The sequence below is a fragment of the Protopterus annectens genome, chromosome 17.part0, assembly GCF_019279795.1.
Source record: "Protopterus annectens isolate FY-2018-M chromosome 17.part0, PAN1.0, whole genome shotgun sequence".
Classification (NCBI taxonomy): domain Eukaryota; kingdom Metazoa; phylum Chordata; order Ceratodontiformes; family Protopteridae; genus Protopterus; species Protopterus annectens.
In genome coordinates, this window is record NC_056751.1 from 539,323,361 (window position 1) to 539,343,699 (window position 20,339).

The 20,339-nt window shown below is 39.4% G+C and overlaps 1 protein-coding gene across 1 annotated transcript in view; it reads right to left on the minus strand.

The window, feature by feature from the left end:
• LOC122791453 (mucin-6-like) overlaps nucleotides 1-20,339 on the minus strand; it is a 1,454,314-nt gene that overhangs the window by 1,356,408 nt on the left and 77,567 nt on the right. Inside the window, exon 4 of the mRNA XM_044059198.1 lies at nucleotides 14,949-15,075. Within this exon, the coding sequence (XP_043915133.1) occupies nucleotides 14,949-15,075 (127 nt within the window). The remainder of the gene's footprint in view (nucleotides 1-14,948; nucleotides 15,076-20,339) is intronic.

Consider the following 20,339-nt stretch of genomic DNA (forward strand, 5'->3'; position numbering starts at 1 on the left):
CATGCTGATAATGCCAACTTTGTAGGTTGAAGCGTGTCTGAGATACACATGAGCATAAGGAGAAGGGTGAAATGTGCTTATGACAAACATGTTGTAAACTCTTACTACTCTGTTAGCTGTAAATGGTTTAGAGTCCAACTGTGTAATGCAGGGAACATACAAGGTGAACATTCCTTGTCTGCTGTTTTCATCTATACAGTTATCTTGAAGTATCAAATGCATTTATTTAATGATTGATTGTGTTAATCAATAGTTCCCAGCAGTCTGAGAATCCATTAAAGTGATAATTCACAGATAACATACCAGAACAATATTATAATATATTCCAAAGAAAGGTAACAGGCATACTGACCATCTGCATATACATAATTTCTTACATACTAAGTCAGTTACATAATCGTGTGTCTCACCGTTGTATGAACAGTTACATTTTTAGTGTTTACTCAATACAATGAATCTGGTGCTGGACATTGCAGCAGAGTTTGCAATATGCATAGTATATATACGCATAAAGAATGCATCTGTGTGTTAGGCATGCACATTAGTAACTGACTAAGAAAGTTAAAGTTAACTGTTCCAGTAAGTCTATACAGCCTTATCTTATTATTAGATGTAAGCACCTGTGCATTCTGTGATTTAGTTTCACAGCAGGACCCAACCAGTTACCCATAAAGTCTGAAACTGGAAAGGAAAAGCCCACAAGTTTTGACTGCATAAAGTCAATTCTACATCTGGACTTATCACAATAGTGCTATAAATTGCAGGGGGCCAGTTAAGATACACAAGGGACGCGTGTGAATGAAAAAATTAAATACAGTAATGAAGAACATGAGAGCATGGAAGTGGCTTGCATGGCAGGGTAGACAAGAAGGGCAGGCAAACCCTGATTTCAATGTTTGAGCAGAGAGCTTGTAGAGTAGCAGCATGCTGCTTAACAAGATCTGGTGCAGCTAGATGGGTGATAAGATAAGTAGCTTCTGGATTTTATTGTAAAATATATTTAAATGTATGCATTTATAATGGCGAAATCCAGGCAAAACATAACTGATTTGAGGTGTGCCTCTGTATAATATGTGCTGAGTATCATAATTATTCCTAGGTTAAATCACAAAGTTAAATAGTGATACATACGGTTAACAGAATGCTTGAGTGACTATGTTGGGCAGTGTTGAAATTGCCTATCATTTATTTATTTATTTCCAGTTTGATTACCGGGATGTCCACTGGGCCCAGAGGACCCGTTTTCAGTGGAGGCCCGGGGAGAAAAGCTCCAAAAATACAAATTACAGAAATATTAAAAGTATAAATGATATATTGAGGAGAACAGTTTACACAATAAGAACATTCATTATTACAAATTTTTCTTAAGGGTTAAACAATTATAAAGCTACTCTTATAGAATAATTTGGGAAAATGCATTATATGTGCACACAGAGAAGAGACTAGGAAGACACTTTGCATGCACTTGTTTTAAACTATGAATCTATTTACAATATTTACACAAAGGGATAAATAGCTCTAGGACTTTCTGAGTGCTAGGATACACTCTTAGTAGAATAGCAGTGGGAGTTTTTTTTTTTTTAGTGAGAATAAGACCCTAGGAGTAGCGAAGAAGCATCTGGGGGCATGTCCTTGGATAGTTTTTAGGTGGGGTATCATACTAGTAAGGGCATTTCTGAAATTCCACAATGTGGAGGCATTGTCCTATAACACTGACTAACATGCATAATGAATCGATGGAAATGTTTTTTGTGAAACCCATGATAAGGTACATGTTCTGGGGAAAGGGGCTAACATTCAAGTTAGTGAGTAGCATTTTGTCAAACTCCAGCTCATCAGTCTGTTTCATTTCATATCAAGCTATCAACAGCATGTTGTGGAGAAAGTGAGACTTGAACCCACAGCAGGATCCATCATAATGCTCATTTCTGAGTTTTATTCACAAAGAGTCAGATTTTGTTTTGTTATACTGCGACTCCATTATATGCAGCACTGTGGCAACTAATATATAAGTTTTTGACAAGGATAATGCTGGAGCCAGTGCAGGTGCCCATGTGCCCGGTTTTCATCCAAAGAATAATTTTCCTTAAAGATATACCTACTCTGATTACCTCACTTAGAATAATGGCTAACAGAGAAAGAAATTAAATGGCATATCCAGTTCAAGATTATGTCGGAGACAATGCTGACACCAGTCTATCACAGGAGTTTTGGATTTCTAGTACATCTAGTACCAACTATTTTGGTCATAGGCAACTCTATAGTGATACACACTGATGTCCCACTCACCAGGTTGGACAAGGAGAAGGTTATGGTCAGCTGTTTATCAGGTGCCAGGATTTTTCAGATTACACACACACTCAGGTCTCTCCACAATAAGTACTATTATGAATCCATCATAGTTCATGTTGGTGTGAATGACTTGAGATGTACCTCACTGGAGTATATGAAGAGAGACGTGACTGAGATTTCTGAATATGTGTATCAGGCAGGTATGTCCCTAATCTTGAGTAGCATACTACCTTCACCTAAGATTATAGATAGCACATTATAAACAAAAAAATATTAACTTTAATTGGCTTAGTTTCTGGTGTCATTCTAAGGGGATCCAGTACCTTTCAGCCTGGGATAACAAGGTAGATAGACCAGGAAATGTCACAACAACAAAATTCCTGACATAAAAATATCTTCAAAAAGCAACCTCAAGTTTATGCTGCTGAACGCTAGGAGTCTAAACCTAAAACTGGACTCACTGGAAGCAGTCATCACCTTAGAAGATTCTGTCATCTGTGCAGTCACTTGGTTTAAGGCTGTGTAAAGCACCCCAGCCATACCAGGTTATAATGCCTTCCACACAAACTGAAAGTACGAGAATTAAAGGAGGTGGAGTATCAATATTCAACAAAGTTAAACACACCTCCAGATTGGTTAAACAAAACAATTCCCTTGAACTAATCCAGGTCAAACTGACTGTAGATAAGAACCCTCTCCAAGTTATTGCCAGTTGTAGGACCCCATCCATGAACCAGTATACCAACACTGCATCCTTGGATCTATTTGTATCACTCAACCAAACTCCCTGGTTTTAGGTAAATTTAACTACCCATCCATAGATTGGGTAAATTATATATCTACTAACCCACTTGTCCAAAGGTTTTTGGACTTCATCAATTCCAATGCCCTGGACCAGTTGGTTGACCCCCCCCTACAAGGGGCCCAAACATTCTGGATCTGGTGCTCACTAACATGGGTGATCTTTGCAGCACCCCATGTGTGCGCCCCTTCCTAGTGAGGTCTGATCATAAATCAGTGTCATTAGAAGTAACAATAACATCTGATGCCCCATTAGCAGAACTAGACTAAAAAAAAGTCTCCAAAGCCAATTACAATCAAATACGTGACAGCATTAAAAGCTTCATAGCCCCAGCCCTCGCTGATGTCATGGAAACCTATATCGTGATTTCTACCAATGCCTTGTATAAGCATCTCTACAAATGTATTGACTCAGCCGTACCTGATAGGATCATAGGTTTATAGGTAGGTACTAGGCTATTGGCCCTAGGGCCTATATAAGCCTAACCAAAAAGGTATCCTGGTTTTCGCCACCCAAGAAAATTATGTTCCTGTGCCCCTGTTGAGCAGAGCCACAGAGGTGATCCCCCGGGGTGAATTTCCTATTTCCCCTCCAATTACCAAGATTTTTCTTGAAGAGTGCTAATGAGGAGCTTTGTTTGATATAGATAGGTAGTTTGTTCCCGAGTATGGGAAGTCTCTGGGACAGGAATCGATCACTCCAGCATGTTCTGTTTATTGTGGTGACAAGGTTTAGATCCCTAGAGCGTGTAGCTCAGAGGGATTGGGATTTCTTTAAGTGGAGCATGTCCAACAGCTCTGGGTTTGACATAGCTTTGTATGTTAGGCAGAGATCGCCTCTGAGTACGCGATATTCGACGGAGTAAAGCTGGTGTTTTTTGTGACGGTCTGCATCGGGCATCTGTTTGAGGCTGGTAATCCTCTTTGGGAGGTATTTCTGCAGCCTTTCCAGTTGTTGTAGATGTCTTGTGAGGTACATACCAAAAGGGGCATTGTACTCTATAATGGGTCTAATGAGTGACGAGTAGAGGGGAACAATGACCTCTTTTTTCCTGGATGAGAAACTTTTTGTGATGAGGTGTGCCACGTAGAAGGATTTCCTGACTACTGTGCCAATGTGATTATCAAAGGAGAGACTACTGTCCACCTGTGTCCCAAGGTCTCTTATCACACTTTTGGAGTTAAGTAGACTACCACCTATGTGGTAACTCAAGGGTACAGAGTTTTTACCAAAGGGGATGACAATGCACTTTTTGGCATTGAGCTTGAGGCCATCTTGTGACATATGGATTTATACCTAGTTTAGTGAGTTTATCTATAATTCCAGAGTGGGGGATGGTGTCAAAAGCCTTGGCAAGATCTAGACAGGCTGTGTGAACCACCTTACCCTCGTCTACGGGTTTGGGGCCTGCTTCAAAGAAGTCTATCAGGTTTACGAGACATGATCTGCCTTTTACAAACCCCAGTGGGGTTCAGAGTTTGAAGATCACCAATGTCTTTGTTTATAAGTTCCATGATGATACGTTCCATGGCCTTGCAGACCAGCCTCATTAGGCTAATGGGGCAGTAGTTCCCGAAGTCTGTGGTGGCTCCCCCTTTATGGAGTGGGATAACTGTCGCTGCGAGCCACTCAGTAAGCACAAAGCCTGAGGTGAGGCTATGATTGAACATGGTGCTTAGGTGGGGTGCCAGTTCATTCTGTAGTTCATGTAGAATGCAGCCTGGGATGTTGTCAGGTCCCATGGATGCTGTGTTCTTGGCTTTGGATAATGTGTTTTTTAGCTGTGCAACCGTGATTACAGGAACTTTGCATTCTTCCGGTATTGAGATGGGCCCTTTAAGGGGCAAGAGAGGGGTAAAGTTAGCACTAAACCTATCTGCCAAGATGATGGCAATATAAGTTGGGTCTGTATATTTAGTACCATTGTGCTGTAACTCATAGCAGATCTGAGTGTTGCCATTGAGATTCTTGACATAGCTATAGAATGCTTTGTGGTTGTCTTTAGAATCAGTGGCGATTTTGTTTTTAACTAGCTTTGGAGGATTTTATGAGGGATCTCAGCTTCTTACTGAGGCTGACCAGGGAGTTCATCCAATCATGGGATTTTACTCTTTTTTGCAACAGTTTTTTAATGCTGTTGTAGAGTTTGTTTACGGCAGGGGACCACCAGATTGGCTTCCTTTTTTTGGAGGATAGCATCTTGGTTCTGTTAGGGGTAGCATGATCCATGCACTCGTGTAAGTGCTTATAAAGTGCATTTGTGTAGGATTCAGCAGTCATACCTCTATTGTCCATCTGCATGGGTGCCGTGATGTTTGCCACTTCTGTCTTAAGAAATGTGAAGTTGGCTTTGGAGAAATTTTTACGGTGGTTTCATTAATCGGGGGTAGGGGCAGGATGTGGATGTCTAGGGTGATTAGGTTGTGGTCAGATCTAACCAACCAGGAATTGACCTCTGGTATGGAACACTGGTTGCCCATGTTGATAATGACCAGGTCTAGGATATTGCTGCCCCTGGTGGGGGTGTGGATAAGTTGATCCAAGGCACTGGAATTTATGAATTCCAGAAAATGTTGAGCAAAAGAGTTGGTACATGAGTAGTTTTCCAAGTTAATGCTGGGGTAGTTGAAATCACCCACTGTTAGGGTGTTGGGTTGTACCATAATATTTTCCAGTGTATCAAGAAATGAGGAGTGGGAATCTTGGGGCATGGTGGGGGATCTGTAGCATATTACCATTTGGATTGCGGTCTTGCCCAGAGTTAGTTGCACTTGGATAATCTCGGATGCATTATGCTGAGCAACTAGCCTGGAGGTGTGGATATCCTTAACGAATATGGACACACCTCTGCCTTTAGTGATTCGGTCCAGGTTAGGTGGCCGAAAGGTGTGGTATGATATATACCTGGTAATGCAGGGGTGCTCTCTGGAGCCTTGAACCAGGTCTCTGTCACTGCACAGGTGTCGATGTTCTCCATTTTAAGGAGTGCCTCGAGTGAATGCATTTTGAGATTTAGACTTCTAGTATTGAGTAGCATTAACCTCAGATTTTGCTTGCTTGTAAATGTTATGGTGGTGAATTTGTCATTTGAATAAAATAAATGAAGAAATACCAAACCAACAGGCTAAAATCCAGGAACTTTAATAAATGTATCCAAAAGAGTGGTAAGTGCTTTCACGGTAAACACACCGCTTCATCACACAACATTAACTAAGCAATACAAGTCTTTTATACAAAGTGTGACCAATAAAAAGCCCTTAATTATGATGTCATCAAAAAGTTACACATTTTTTAAAAAAACACATACTGCTAAAAACAAGTTCATATATCATGAATAAAAACAGCTATAAAAATGTATGCAAACATATTGCACTTATAAAAATATGTATAAAAATAAAACATATTATTTATGTCTAAGTCTATGTCCTTCCAGGAAGGGTTTCAGTAAAAAAAAAAACATTTAGACCAGGTGGTGTTTTTCTGCATTCAACAATAAAATCCACTTCTATTCTATAGTTTCAGTGTGATTTTGGTATTTCTTCATTTATTTTATTCTTATTTTTGTCTTACCAACCTTTATTCTGATATCATATATATTTTTTGCTTTGCTACTTTGTTATTTGGAGCAGGAACATGGCTGAATCTACTAATGTTGAGTTAATTGATGACAATGAAAATGCTGCAGATATGGAATATGAATATCTTACACTGATACTGAATATTGCTAATAATCTGCTATTGGATGAGACTTTTATTTCACAACCATCTCTAGACTTCAACACAAATGACCAGACTCTGGAGTTTACAAAAAATTACAGAGACCTGGAAAACAAATTATAAAAATACAAATGCCTACAGTGGCAGCGACTACACCTGGAGGCTTCTTTGAAACGCCAGGTCATTCCTAGAGGTCTTCTGATTCTTAATATGCCCAGCTATGAGGATACTTATCCAGAGCTCCTTAGAAGATGGCAGCAGTTAAATCTAAAGTTTAGTACTGAGTACATCAATCTTTTACTAGACTTTTTTCTGCCAATGGAGAAAGATCTGTCTGCTGACATTTTAGAAACAGAGAAGCATATCACCAGTAAGTTCTCCCTAAATATTATAGCTGACAGACTAGATAAACTGCAGAACAACATTGTTTTGTATGAAAAATGTCTTCAATCTGCAAAAATTAAGAAAATTCAGAGAGATGTTCATGATTTTCAATATAATGCAGTCTTTTCCTGGCCGCGAGAACAACCAACGCCAGTGGTAGCTTCTGCTGCCACTCAGATATCCCAGGAGCCAATAAAAGATGACCTGGCTAATGTAGCTGGTTCCATTTCCTATGAACAAGTAAACGCTCCTGCGGATGCACCACAGGAACAGAATGATGCTTCTGCTTTTAAACAGAGCACAAAAACTTTTTTCAGCATCCTACAGCAGGATAATACAATATTGAATGCATCTAGTACTTCTACAAGTAATACTGTTCAAATGGAAACACCCTCTCTTGTTCTACTATATCAGGAAGAAGTGAATGGCACAAAACAGAAGAGGGATTTTTTAGGCAACAAAATGCCAACGGCTTTTTCTTTATCACTCTACCCATCAGGAACAGGTCAAGGAGTATGGGTCGGAAAGGTAGGTTACAGCGACAGCAGAGCATCGAAAGGACACAACAAGTAGTGAAAAATGGAGATTTTAAATGCGGGTTTGGTGCATAACATTTCTTCATTAGAACTTACACAAGCACAGCTTGAACTGTTAAATAAGGGTCTCTCGTTTGTACCATCCAAACGTGCAGACCAAGCTGAACTGTTAAAAGACTTAAATTTACTAGTTAGGTCTTTAACTTTAAAAACTTTATACTCTGATGGTACCAATGATATTTTTGAATATTTTAAGAAACCTAGCATTTTTATACCTCTACCTCACCTTACTATATAAACATTTATTGATATTTGTGAAACTGAGTTTAGGGACTTGTTTCAACATGGCACTAGAGCTCTTTTCTAATATGTCTTCAGAAGACTATATAGCCTTACAAGAACTTAAGAACACACGTGCCTTGGAAATTAGACCAGCCGACAAAAGTGGTGGCATTGTGGTTTTGGATAGAGAAATGTACCTGAATCAAATGAAAGTACTTCTATATGATACCAATACTTATAAATTATTCCTAAGCATGTAGTACATGGGATAACTGAGAAGGTTTATTTTATGATATTTGATTTACTGATGACTGGTTTGATTAATGAAGACCTTTTTAAGTTCTTGAATGCTGATCATCCTTTAACCCCCACAGTTTATGCCCTCCCCAAAATTCACAAAAATTGTGTTATTCTGCCTATGAGGCCAATAGTATCAGGAGCTGGATGGTGCATTGAACCATTGTCTATTTATATAGAGAAGACATTACACCCTCTATTAGAATTGTGTGACGTTGTTTTGAAGGATACGAAAACTTTCCTTGAAAGGTTATATTATAGAATTTCGACCATCAATGTTAACTATATGTTTGTTGCGCTTGACATAGAGTCATTATTTATGGTCATCCCCAATGATTGGGGCATAAATAATGTAAGGGAATTCCTACACGGTAAGGAAGGCTTTTCTGATGGTAACATAAAACTTATATGTTCCCTATTAGAGATTGTGTTAGAGAATAATATTGTTCTATTTGAACAGGAATTATTTCTGTAAAAGGTTGACGTGGCCATGGGCACTGCTTGTGCCAATAGCTACGCTAACCTAGTTTTGGTGCAATGGAAACATCATTTATTGTCAGACAGTAATGTATTTGCAGAGCACCTTCTTTGGTATGTCCGTTTTGTTGATGATATTTTTATGTTATGGGGTGGCATAGTTGATGATTTGAACAATTTCATGAGGTACATGCATAGTACCACCCTCCTTTCTGAAATTTACATGTGTACACTCTTTTGAACATTCAGAATTTCTAGATGTCAAAATAGACAAAGCAGAGTTTGATTCTGTCCGTACAAGCTTATATAGAAAACCTACATGCAGGAATGCACTTTTACACAATAATAGTATGCATCCAAGGCATATAATGAGAAATATGCTTAAAGGACAGGTATATAGAATACTTAGGCTTCATAATGATGATACAGTTGCACGCAAAGCTCTTGAATCTTTGAAAATGTATTTTTTAGAAAGGGGCTATCAATAAATAGAAATAGATACCTGCATCTCTGAAGCTTGGAAGCAGAGATTAGATAGATACAGGCCCTATTTTAAATCAACTACAAGCACACATGCAGTAGGACGACAACAGGACTCTACTAGTAATATTTTTAGAGTGCCTTTACAATAGTCAAGTAATATAAGTCAATATTGTGACATTATAAAGAATAACTGGAAGATACTGAACAGTGTACCTGAGTTAAAAACCAAGATAGGAAGTACTCCACATTTTTCTTTCAGAACCAACAAATTCCACAAGCAACATCTTTGTTATAAGTCCAAAATGCTAGAGAAAGGGAACCCATTATCTGACAGGATTGGTACATTTCCTTGCAGAAGTTGTTCAGCCTGTAAATTTATTTTTACCTGTCTGTCATACACACACCCAGTTTGAAGATTCACAATTAATGTTGATCTTTATGCTGACTGCAAAACGTGTAACCATGTATATTTTTCTTTCTGTCAACTATGTCATGCATTTTATGTTGACAAGACAAATAGTCCCTTTAAGGATAGGATCCTTGAACATCAGACAGACATAAAGAATAAAAAAGATAGTAATGCATTAGCAGCACATATTACGAGCCATGGTACCACCCACTCATTTAGGTACTTTGTATTGCAAGTTTTAGACACTGATTTAAGAGGAGGTGATTTTAAAAACCAGACTGAAACTGTAGAACAGAAGTGGATTTTAATGTTGAATGCAGAAAAAACACCTTGTCTAAATGTTTTTTTTTTTCACTGAAACCCTTTCTGAAAGAACGTAGACTTAGACATAAATAATATGTTTTAATTTTATACATATTTTTATAAGTGCAATATGTTTGCATACATTTTTATAGCTGTTTTTATTCATGATATATGAACGTATTTTCTGTAGTATGTGTTTTTTTTAATTTGTAACTTTTTGATGACATCATAATTAAGGGATTTTTATTGGTCATACTTTGTATAAAATACTTGTATTTCTTAGTTAATGTTGTGTGATGAAGCGGTGTGTTCGTCGTGAAAGCACTTACCACTCTTTTAGATACATCTATTAAAGTTCCTGGATTTTAGCCTGTTGGTTTGGTATTTCTTCATTTATTTTATTCTTATTTTTGTCTTACCAACCTTTATCCTGCTACCATATATATTTTTAATTTGTCATTTGAATCTTGCCTAAAAAAGGCACTATAGGGGTGCCAAGAGCCTTATCCAGTATCCAGAATCCCAAGGGTGACAGGTCCAGGCCATCTCTGGCAAAGCATCATGGTCTGTCAGTCATGTCATCCCAGGCAGACAGATACTGGATCCCCTTAGAATGATACCAGAACTTAGCCAATTGTTGAAGTCAATCATTTTGTCCTTGTACTGTGGTATCATTTTGGGTGATGGCAAGATGCTACTCAGGGCTAGGGTCATACCTGCCTGGGCTACAAGATCGGAGAGCTCCTCCATGTCTCTTTTCATGTAGCCCAGGTCATTCACACCAACATGGACAATGACAGAGTCATATTTGTACTTGTTGTGGGGTGACTTGAGTGCATGCGTTATGTGGTGGAACCTGGCATCCAATAGGCAGCTGACAGTAACTTTCTCCTTGTTTAGCCTGGTGAGTGGAACATCAGTGTGCCTGACTACAGAGTCACCTATGACTAGAGTGTTGGGTACGTTGTTATGCCTTATGGGCTGTGGTTGAGTGGCACACTGAGTTTGTGGACTATGTGTCATTTGGGTAGTGTTGGGGGGTGGAGGTTGCTTGCATTTCTGCTTTGGATGTCTTTGTTGCTTGAGCAGATTTTTATTGAGAGCTTCCGTGAATGTAGGTGTGTGTTTTGTGTTTCTATTTTTGGTGGTGTAGGCTTTGATGGACTATGTGATGAGTGTGGTGTGGTGCAAGTGTTTACCTTCTCTTCTTGACTGTCTAGTCTAGTCTTGGCTGAAGAAAGCTTTGCATCCAGTTTGGCTACATAAGTACATCTCTCACAGGTTGTAGTGTTGGGTGGTAGGAGGAGAGGGTTGTCTATTTACATGAAGCAATTGCTGTATTGCCCCAGGTTGCCTGGATTAATCAGGTAGACAGGAAAAAACACCAAGAGCTGACCCTTAGACATGCCTGGATAAGTGCTTATTTATTAAGTACTAAAACTGTTTTCCTCTAGACAAGTGAGGAAAGTTCAGTGCTGTAGTAATTTGTAGCTTATTTAGTGCTTACAATGAGTTCTGAACAAGTGCTGATCTCAAAGAAACAGATTTGAGTGCTAAAACTAAAAAGCTGGCAAGTTCTAAGGGAAAATTTGAAGAGCAGACTTTATGGCGCCGGGAAGAGTTTAACCCTAGCTAAGCAGTGATGCATAAAGTGTATTTATTTATTTATATATTTTTTAATATAACAGTAGCAAATGAGCAAACTGATTTAAACAAATTAACCAATTAACCAATAAAAAGCTAAAAACTGAGCTCCGTTCCAGCAGTCTTGGATCAGGCAAGTTCTAACTGCACACTCCTGCGACTAGGGTGCAGGGGAACCTTCTCCAAGAAAAGATGGTCTGGATTAGTGCTCAAGTTATACAATTCAGCAGGTCTGAATTTAGTCTATGCTAGAACAAACAATGCATACCAATTTCAGAAAGAAACAGTTCAAATAAGCAGGCACAATAAGCCTTTAACCAGAAACTCCCAGCTCAGACGGGCAGAATCTACCCTCTCCCCCCACAAGAGTGCAGACCACACCTTCTTAATGTAAAATAACTGTCCCGAAGCCCAAGTACTTAAACCAGAACTAATACACTTTTAGAATAACAGACACTAAGCCTTCAATCAGCAACTCCCAACTTAGAAGGATCAAAACAAGATCCTCAAGAAAGAGCAAGAGTGCCTGGTGGACATTCACCATTGATGGGTTATACAATAAGAGAAAGAAATTGTTGCCCAAGAGCAGGAAGGAGCAGTCTCTGAATTGGAAGCATTTTCTTCTCAGCTTAATCAAGCAAATAAGACATCTCATAAGGCATTCTAAAGCTAACTATGAATCCAGATTGGCCTCCTTTACTAAGGATAACCATAAGGCCTTCCTTAGCTATGTCAGAAACCTTAAAGGAAACACCCAGATCTGCACAGAACTGGTTGTTAATGGCACCACATTTACTGGACCTGCAGAAATAGCCAGCCTGCTAGCTGACAGGTTCAGTGAAAACTTCTTCCCTCTGTCCCCACCACATATCCCCCAAAACATCTCTACCACCTGCCCTCCATCTATCTCCAAGGAGCAGGTCATAAACGCTCTCTCCAAAGCCAAAAAACAAAAACACAGCCTCTAGTAGATCTGATAATGCCCCAGGCTGCATTCTAAATGGATTAAAACAGGAACTATTTATACTGCTGGATACTGTTTTTAACTGCAGTCTAAGCACTAAATTTGTACCTACTGAATGAAAAACTGCAACCGTCTTCCCGTTACATAAAGGTTATGTCTCCCCAGACCCTTGGAACTATAGACCAATAAGCTTGACCAGCCTAATCTACAAGGTTATGAAAAGAATAATCATGGACCTTATCAACTAATAGTAGACCTCGAAACACTCGACCCGACCCAGTTTGGCTTCATTAAAGGGAGATCCTGTCGCTTTAACTTGGTGGACTTCTTTGAGACAGTCACCAAAGCCATGGACAAAGGCAAATGCATGTATACAGCTTACCTAGACCTGGCCAAGGCCTTTGACACTATTCCCCACTCAGGCAACATTGGTAAACTCACTCAGCTGTAGAATAACTTGTATATCATCAGGTGGGTTGCAAACTGGCTCACAGATAGAGTGCACACAGTCAAAATAGGCAACTCCACCTCCACCACCAGAGCCGTAACCAGTGGTGTAGGCTAAAACAAAAGGCCTATGGCTGACAAAGTTTGCTGATGATTGCAAACTGGGTGCAATCATCAAATCTTCAAATTATTTCAATATCTTACAAGAGGGACTTACACAGGGAAACAACTGGTACCAAAGTCATGGGCTAAAACTCATTGCAAAAAATGCATTATCATCCCTTCAGCAAAGGTGACATCCCTGCAGATTACCACGTTAATAACAACACCCTAAGAGCACAATCAATGGTGAGAGATTTGGGCACACAAGTTGACAGCAACCTTTCCTTTCACCATCATGTCTCCACAGTGGTAAGAAAGGCTTTTTACATTGCCTACCTCATAACTAAGGGCACTGCATCCAGAACAAAAGAGGTTATAACCCTCAGATACTCCTCACTCATCAGGCCAATAATACAGTACAATGCTACCTTTAATATGCACTTTAACAGGCACCTGCAGCAATTGTAAAGACCTCAAAGGTTTCATACAAAGAAAATTCAGGATCTTCAGCACATGTCATATGTTGGCAGACTGAAATCACTGTCACTATACTCTGTGTCTTACGGACTACTCAGAGGTGACCTCTGCCTTGCATATAAAGCAAGCTCAGATCCTGCTCTAATGGAAATGCTGCAAATTTGTAAATCAAATGGTATAAGATGCACTCACGCTAGGGAACTCAACCTAGTGTGTGATATCAAAAGGACTGGCTGGAGAGACAGATATGTCTCACAGAGGTTACCTCTGCTCTGAAACAAACTTCCAGTTTAGGTGAAGAAGAATACCCTCACTGACCCTATTGGAGTGTAATTTGGATGACTGGATGGGAAACTGCAAACTCACTCTGGGAGTTTTACCTGTGTCCCTCTTGGTAGTAGTTGTTGACTTAGTTCCACTTAATACCTTGATATTCTTGGAAATAGGGGTTGTACTTGGCTAAGCTTATAAGGGCCCTAGGGCCATTAGCCTAGTAATCTCCTATGATTCTATGATCCTATAAGTTCTGCCACTCACTATTATAGCAATAACCCATGTCTGGGTGTGGATAATGCTGGATTTACCCATGGTTGGTGTGGTTTGGTCACGAGGGCAAAACCCGAGTGGTCAAACAAAGACAACTGTGGGTAAATCCAGCATTACCCACACCCAGAAGTGGGTTATTGCTATTATGCAATGACATTATTTAAGAAAAAAAAATACTTTTCTTAAATAATGGCATTGTATAATGCCTCCTTGCTGCCCTTCCGCAGCTGTCTGGTATTCTGCGGTAGTTCTGATGTATTGTGCATGCGTATGCTTACACAGTACATCAGAGCTGTGGGTGGAAGCAACGGAGAAAGCAAGATCTCCGTTGCTTTTTACAAAGTGTCTTGCTATGTTAAAGGAGTTTAACATAGCGAGACAACTTTAAAAAAAGCAACGGAGAAAAGAAGATTTCCGTTACTTTTTTTAAAGCTGTCTCACTATGTTAAACTCCTTTAACATAGCGAGACAGTGTCTAAAAAGCAATAGACATCTTGCATTCTCCGTTGCTGTAAAAAAAAGACTTATACTAATGGAAAACGTCCGGGCGACCGGACCTTTTTCCATTAGTATGTCTGATTTACAACGTGCACGCTGACCAATCAGCATACACGGTTTGGAATATTAATGGGGGGGTTGTTGTATAATAATGTTTTCTTCATAGTGATTATTGAGAAGAGCAGTTCAAAGATCAAGGTTATTCTCAAATACTCTTGTACTTATGGAATTGTATAATTTTAAAACAAACAGTGCATCTTATTTTAAGGGAAAAAAGAAAATACTTACCAGTAAAAAACTGCCTTCATCCCAAAATACTGTTAGTTTAAGCCCATGTTGTTCAGACATCATCTTGTAACTGGCCCCCCATTCCTGAATCAGAATCTGGCTAGAGTGATAAGGCAAGGTTACTGGTCTGTTAATGAAAAGAAAGAGAGAAAAATGTGAAAGAATTACTGTGATAATGTTTGTTATGTAACTTGATAACTTATATTTGAATACATTTGAATAAAAATAAACATATTTTCTCATTTGTTAGTGACTGAGAATAGGTAGGCAAAAAGATAAAGCAATAAATGAGACTACATTTTATTTTTTTTCAGTAAATTTCCAATTTGTATAATTTTTGAATAACTTAAAGCAATAAGTAACACATTTTAACTTATGCAGTCAATCATCTCTTATGTATAATTTAATGAAAGATTTATGTCATATTGCACTGAATTGCTGGACTCTTGATTTTTCATTTTGTGCATACAGAGACAGAGGCAGGCTTTAAAATCCAGAAAGGAAATGCTGAATGCCAGAGGAATCTTCACTTTTCCTTTATTCTTTTAATCATCAGTTAAATATTATTCATTGTGTTCCATCCACTGACTTTATTGTAGTGTTTAAGTTAATTTTTTTGCATGATCATAGCAGTTTGTAGTTCTCTGCATGACAGTTACTGATAACGCAAAGATATTGTTGCAACACACATGAAAAGAGATTGCAGTAAACTTAGCACAGAGAATTGACCAAAATACTATAATACATGATAGCTTTATTATTATTTAAGAATAGCGGGGCTTAGTTTGGACTATGTGCATTGTTTTCTGAACCTCATACCCTGCTATTTAAGACATTTAGCCATGCTGCATTACCACTAGTACCTTTGCTCCACCTCTAATTTCAATCCACATTACCCCATAAAAGGTTTTCTTTCAGCTAAGCATTTGCCTTTCAGCAACACATCTACAGGAGCAAGAGTTGGGAGAACTGGTAAGCAGTAGCCTTGTCCATTATACACAGCGGATTTATTTTGATTGTTGTGACGTTTCCTTGCAAGCAGTAGAGTGGTGCAGGGGGTATGTTCAAATATGTATATTCATACGATTACACCAACACAAGCAATTACAGAAGAAAACCACCAATACAGAGGAATAGTGCCCAGCCCCTGCTATTTCATTTATTTAATATTTGTTAAATGGGTATGTGGACTGCTTCAAAGTCCATTTTCTGCAATGACCTGGTCCAAATAGACAAATACAAAATACAGACACAAAACATATAGTTTAAATGAACACAGCAGAGCATCATACAAAGGCTTACAATCAAATTTAACAGCAGTTAATAAATATAATGCAAAGCAGAGTAAACAAAAGTTGCAAATACAAGATCCTATTTAATCAAATCATCCAATGGAATACTTAGATACCAATCTGCTCCTTGAATCTGATCCATCCTTTAGCTAGTGCTCTAATGCTTCAAGGTCCTTCAATACTTTCCCATAATCCCCTGTGAGCTTTCCCTTCAGATCTAGTTTGCCACTATTGTGAACAGATCTATTCTTAGCTGACAGTTAAGTGTTATTTAGTTTTTACTGTATTGTGTGATAAATTCTAAGTAATTTTATTCTAAGCTTTCTCATAGCTTATGGTTAGGTATTCAGTTAACGCATGTGAATTAGAGCACTTAGAAGAAAACAGCCTTATGAGGCAGTAAAAGCTAGTTGGAATTTTTTAGCAAATTACAATGGTGTATATGGGGGTCTACTAACAGAAAGAATCACAGATTTTATTCTCAGCAATCTGTATTCTGTGAGTATTGTGGGCAAAATGCATAATGCGAAAAGGACAGCTGTATTCAAGCTTGGGTATTAAAATATTTTTAGCAATGGCCCTGTGAGCAGCAGGTTAAAGGAGGTGACTGATCTTATAACATAGATTTAATTGAGCAATGGCTTTATTGATTAAATCTGTGTGTGTGGTAAAGAAAAGGGTAGAATTGAGTATTAGGCCTAGGTACTTCTTCAGTGACATTAAACATTCTGCTCTCAATCAGATCTGATAAGAGAACAGGAGGAATAGTGGATACTTTCTCAGTTGATGCAAAGACCATAACATTGGTTTTCTTGGAGTTAATTAGTAGTTTACTATTAGTGGACCAGGTATATAACTGAGTGAAATTATTTATAGGTTTATTGGTTCATAGGTGAATTCTAGGCTAACTATTCTGAAGGGCCATTTTACGCCTAGCTAATAATATTTGATCAGAAGCAAACCCTGTACCTTGTGCCTGTGAGATGAAGATTTTAACTATTATGCCTGTAATTTGGTTTGCAAGTCAGAGTGGTTAGTACTGGATTGCAGGTGCAGCATATCATCTACATACATAATTAATTTAAGATTTGGTGATTCTAGGGATAGATCATTAACAAAGAGAGAGAGAAGAGAAGAGGACCTATCACAGAGCCTTGTGGTACACCTCTGTTTAGTTTACCATCAGTAGAGGAAGGTATTGTTATGAACTTGGAAGGTTCTGTCTTTTACATAGCTATGGAAACAGCAAATAGTGTTATCAATAAAGTTGAGTCTTTTGCATTTGTTGAGAAGAAGGGTATGACTGACCATTTCTAAACACCTTTAAATATAAAAGTTCCTAAATTCAAAATGCCACACTTACAATTGGTCCTTGAATTGCTTCCTGATCACTGCTTAATGGTGGCTCTAAATCTCAAGGATGCTTATCATCATTTTCCATGGCTTCTAATTTCAGGACATTTTTGAGATTTGTGGTGTCTGGCTTATATTGTCAGTTGTCTGCATTACCCTTTGGTCTACTGCACTTCATGTATTTACAAACTGTCTGGCCCCAGTGGTTGTCTATTGCTGAACCATAGGCATCCACATTTTTCTTTATTCAGATGACTTGCTGATTTGTGCAGATTATATATCCTGGTGCTTGGAGTCCTTAGACAAGATTGTATCCCTCCGTTCCCACCTGGACTTCAGACTGAACCATCAAAAGTCCTTTCTCACACCTTCTCAATGATTGTTTGTTTGGAAGTTCATAGGTTCATAGGTTCATAGGTAGGTACTAGGCTATCGGCCCTGGGGCCTATATAAGCCTAGCCAAAAAAATTCTCTGGCTTTTGCCACCCAAGAAAGTTATTTTCCTGCACCCCTGTCAAGCAGAGCCACAGAAGTGATCACAGGGGAGAATTTCTTATTTCTCATCCAATTGTCAAGATCTTTCTTAAGGAGGGCTAATGAGGAGCTTTGCTTGACATGAATGGGTAGTCTGTTCCAGAGCATGGGAAGTCTCTGGGACAGGAATCTATCCCTCTAGCATGTTCTGTTTATTGTGATGGAAAGGTTTAGGTCCCTGGAGCATGTGACTCAGGGGGATTGGGGTTTCTTTAAGTGTAGCATGTCCAACAGATCTGAGTTTGACATGGCTTTGTATGTTAGGCAGAGGTCGCTTCTGAGTAGGTGATAAGCGATGGAGTAGAGCTGGAGCTTTTTGAGATGGTCTGTGTATGGCATCTGTTTGAGGACAGTAATCTTCTTAGTGAGGTATTTCTGTGGCCTTTCTAGTTGCTGTAGATGTCTTGCAAGGTACATGCCAAATGGCATTGTACTTTATAATGGGTCTGATGAGGGATGAGTAGAGAAGAACAATGACCTCTTTTTTTCTGGAGGTGAACCCCTTTGTGATGAGTTATGCCATATAGAAGGATTTCCTGACTACTGTGGCGATGTGATTATTAAAGGAGAGACTACTGTCCACCTGTGTCTGAAGGTCTCTTATCACACTTTTGGTGTTTAGTAGGCTACCGCCTATGTGGTAGTTCATGGGTACAGTGTTTTTCCCAAAGGGGATGACAGCGCACTTCTTGGCATTGAGCTTGAGGCCATGACTTTTACACCAAGCATCAGGCTCAGTGAGGCCCCTTTGTAGAATGTCCACATCATTAGACAATTCTATTATGGTACCTAGTTTGCAGTCGTCTGTGAACTTTGCTAGCCAAAGACCTGCTGTATTAGCCAGGACTTCTGAGAAGTAGATGCCAAACAGGAGAGGACCCAAGACTGAGCCCTGTGGTACTCTACTTGTCACTGGTCTGAAGTTGGATTTGGAGTCGGCTACTTTCACTGTGTGGGTTCTGTCAGTGAGGCAGTTGGCCAGCCATCTTGTGACATAGGGATTTATGCCCATTCTAGTGAGTTTATCTATAATTCCAGAATGGGGGATGGTGTTGAAAGCCTTGGTGAGGTCAAGATAGGCTGTGTGTACCAACTTACCCTCATCCACAGCTCTGGTGACTACTTCAAAGAAGTTAGTCAGGTTTAGGAGACATGACCTACCTTTTACAAACCCAAACTGAGTAGGGTCCAGAGTTTGGAGGTTACCTATGTCTTTGTTTATAAGCTCCAAGATGATACGTTCCATAACCTTTCAGACCAGGCACATCAGGCTAATGGGGTGGTAGTTCCCAGGGTCCATGGAGGCACCCGCTTTGTGGAGTGGGATAAATGTCGCTGTGTGCCATTCTGTAGGCACAAAGCCTGAAGTGAGGCTATGATTGAACATGGTACTTAGGTGAGGTGACAGTTCATTCTGTAATTCATGCAGAAAGCAGCCTGGGATGTTGTCGGGTCCCATGGATGCTGTGTTCTTGGCTTTGTAGCGTGCAGTCTTTACTTATTCAGCCATGATTAAAGGGGCTTTGCATTCTTCTGGTATAGTGATGGGCCTTTTGGGGCGTGAGGGGAGTTTGAAGTTTGCACTGAACCTATCTGCCTGGATGTTGACAATATCATTTGGTTCTGTATATCTAGTGCCATTGTGCTGTAGTTCAGAGCAGATCTGAGTGTCGCCATAGCTGTTGAATGCTTTGTGGTTGTTTTTAGAATCAGTGATTTTATTCTCGTAACTAGCTTTGGAGGATTTTATGAGGGATCTCAGCTTCTTACTGAGGCTGACCAGGGAGTTTCTGCAATCAGAGAGTAGAGTTTTTTTATGGCAGGGGACCACCAGATTGTCTTCCTTTTTTTTGGAGGATAGTATCTTACTTCTGTTGGAGATTACATGATCCATGCACTCGTGTATGTGCTTATACAGTGCATTTGTATAGGATTCAGCAGTCATACCTCTATTTTCTGTATGCATGGGTGTCGTGCAGTTTGCCACTTCTGTCATAGGAAGCATGAAGTTGGCTTTGGAGAAGTTTTTTATGGTGGTTTTCTTAATGGGGGGGGGGGGTTGGGACTGGGATATTGATGTCTAGGGTGATTAGCCTGTGGTCGGATCTGACCAGTGAGGAGTTGACCTCTGGTGTGGAACATTGGTTTCCCATATTGGTAATGACCAGGTCCAGGATATTGCTGCCCCTAGTGGGGGTATGGAAAAGCTGAT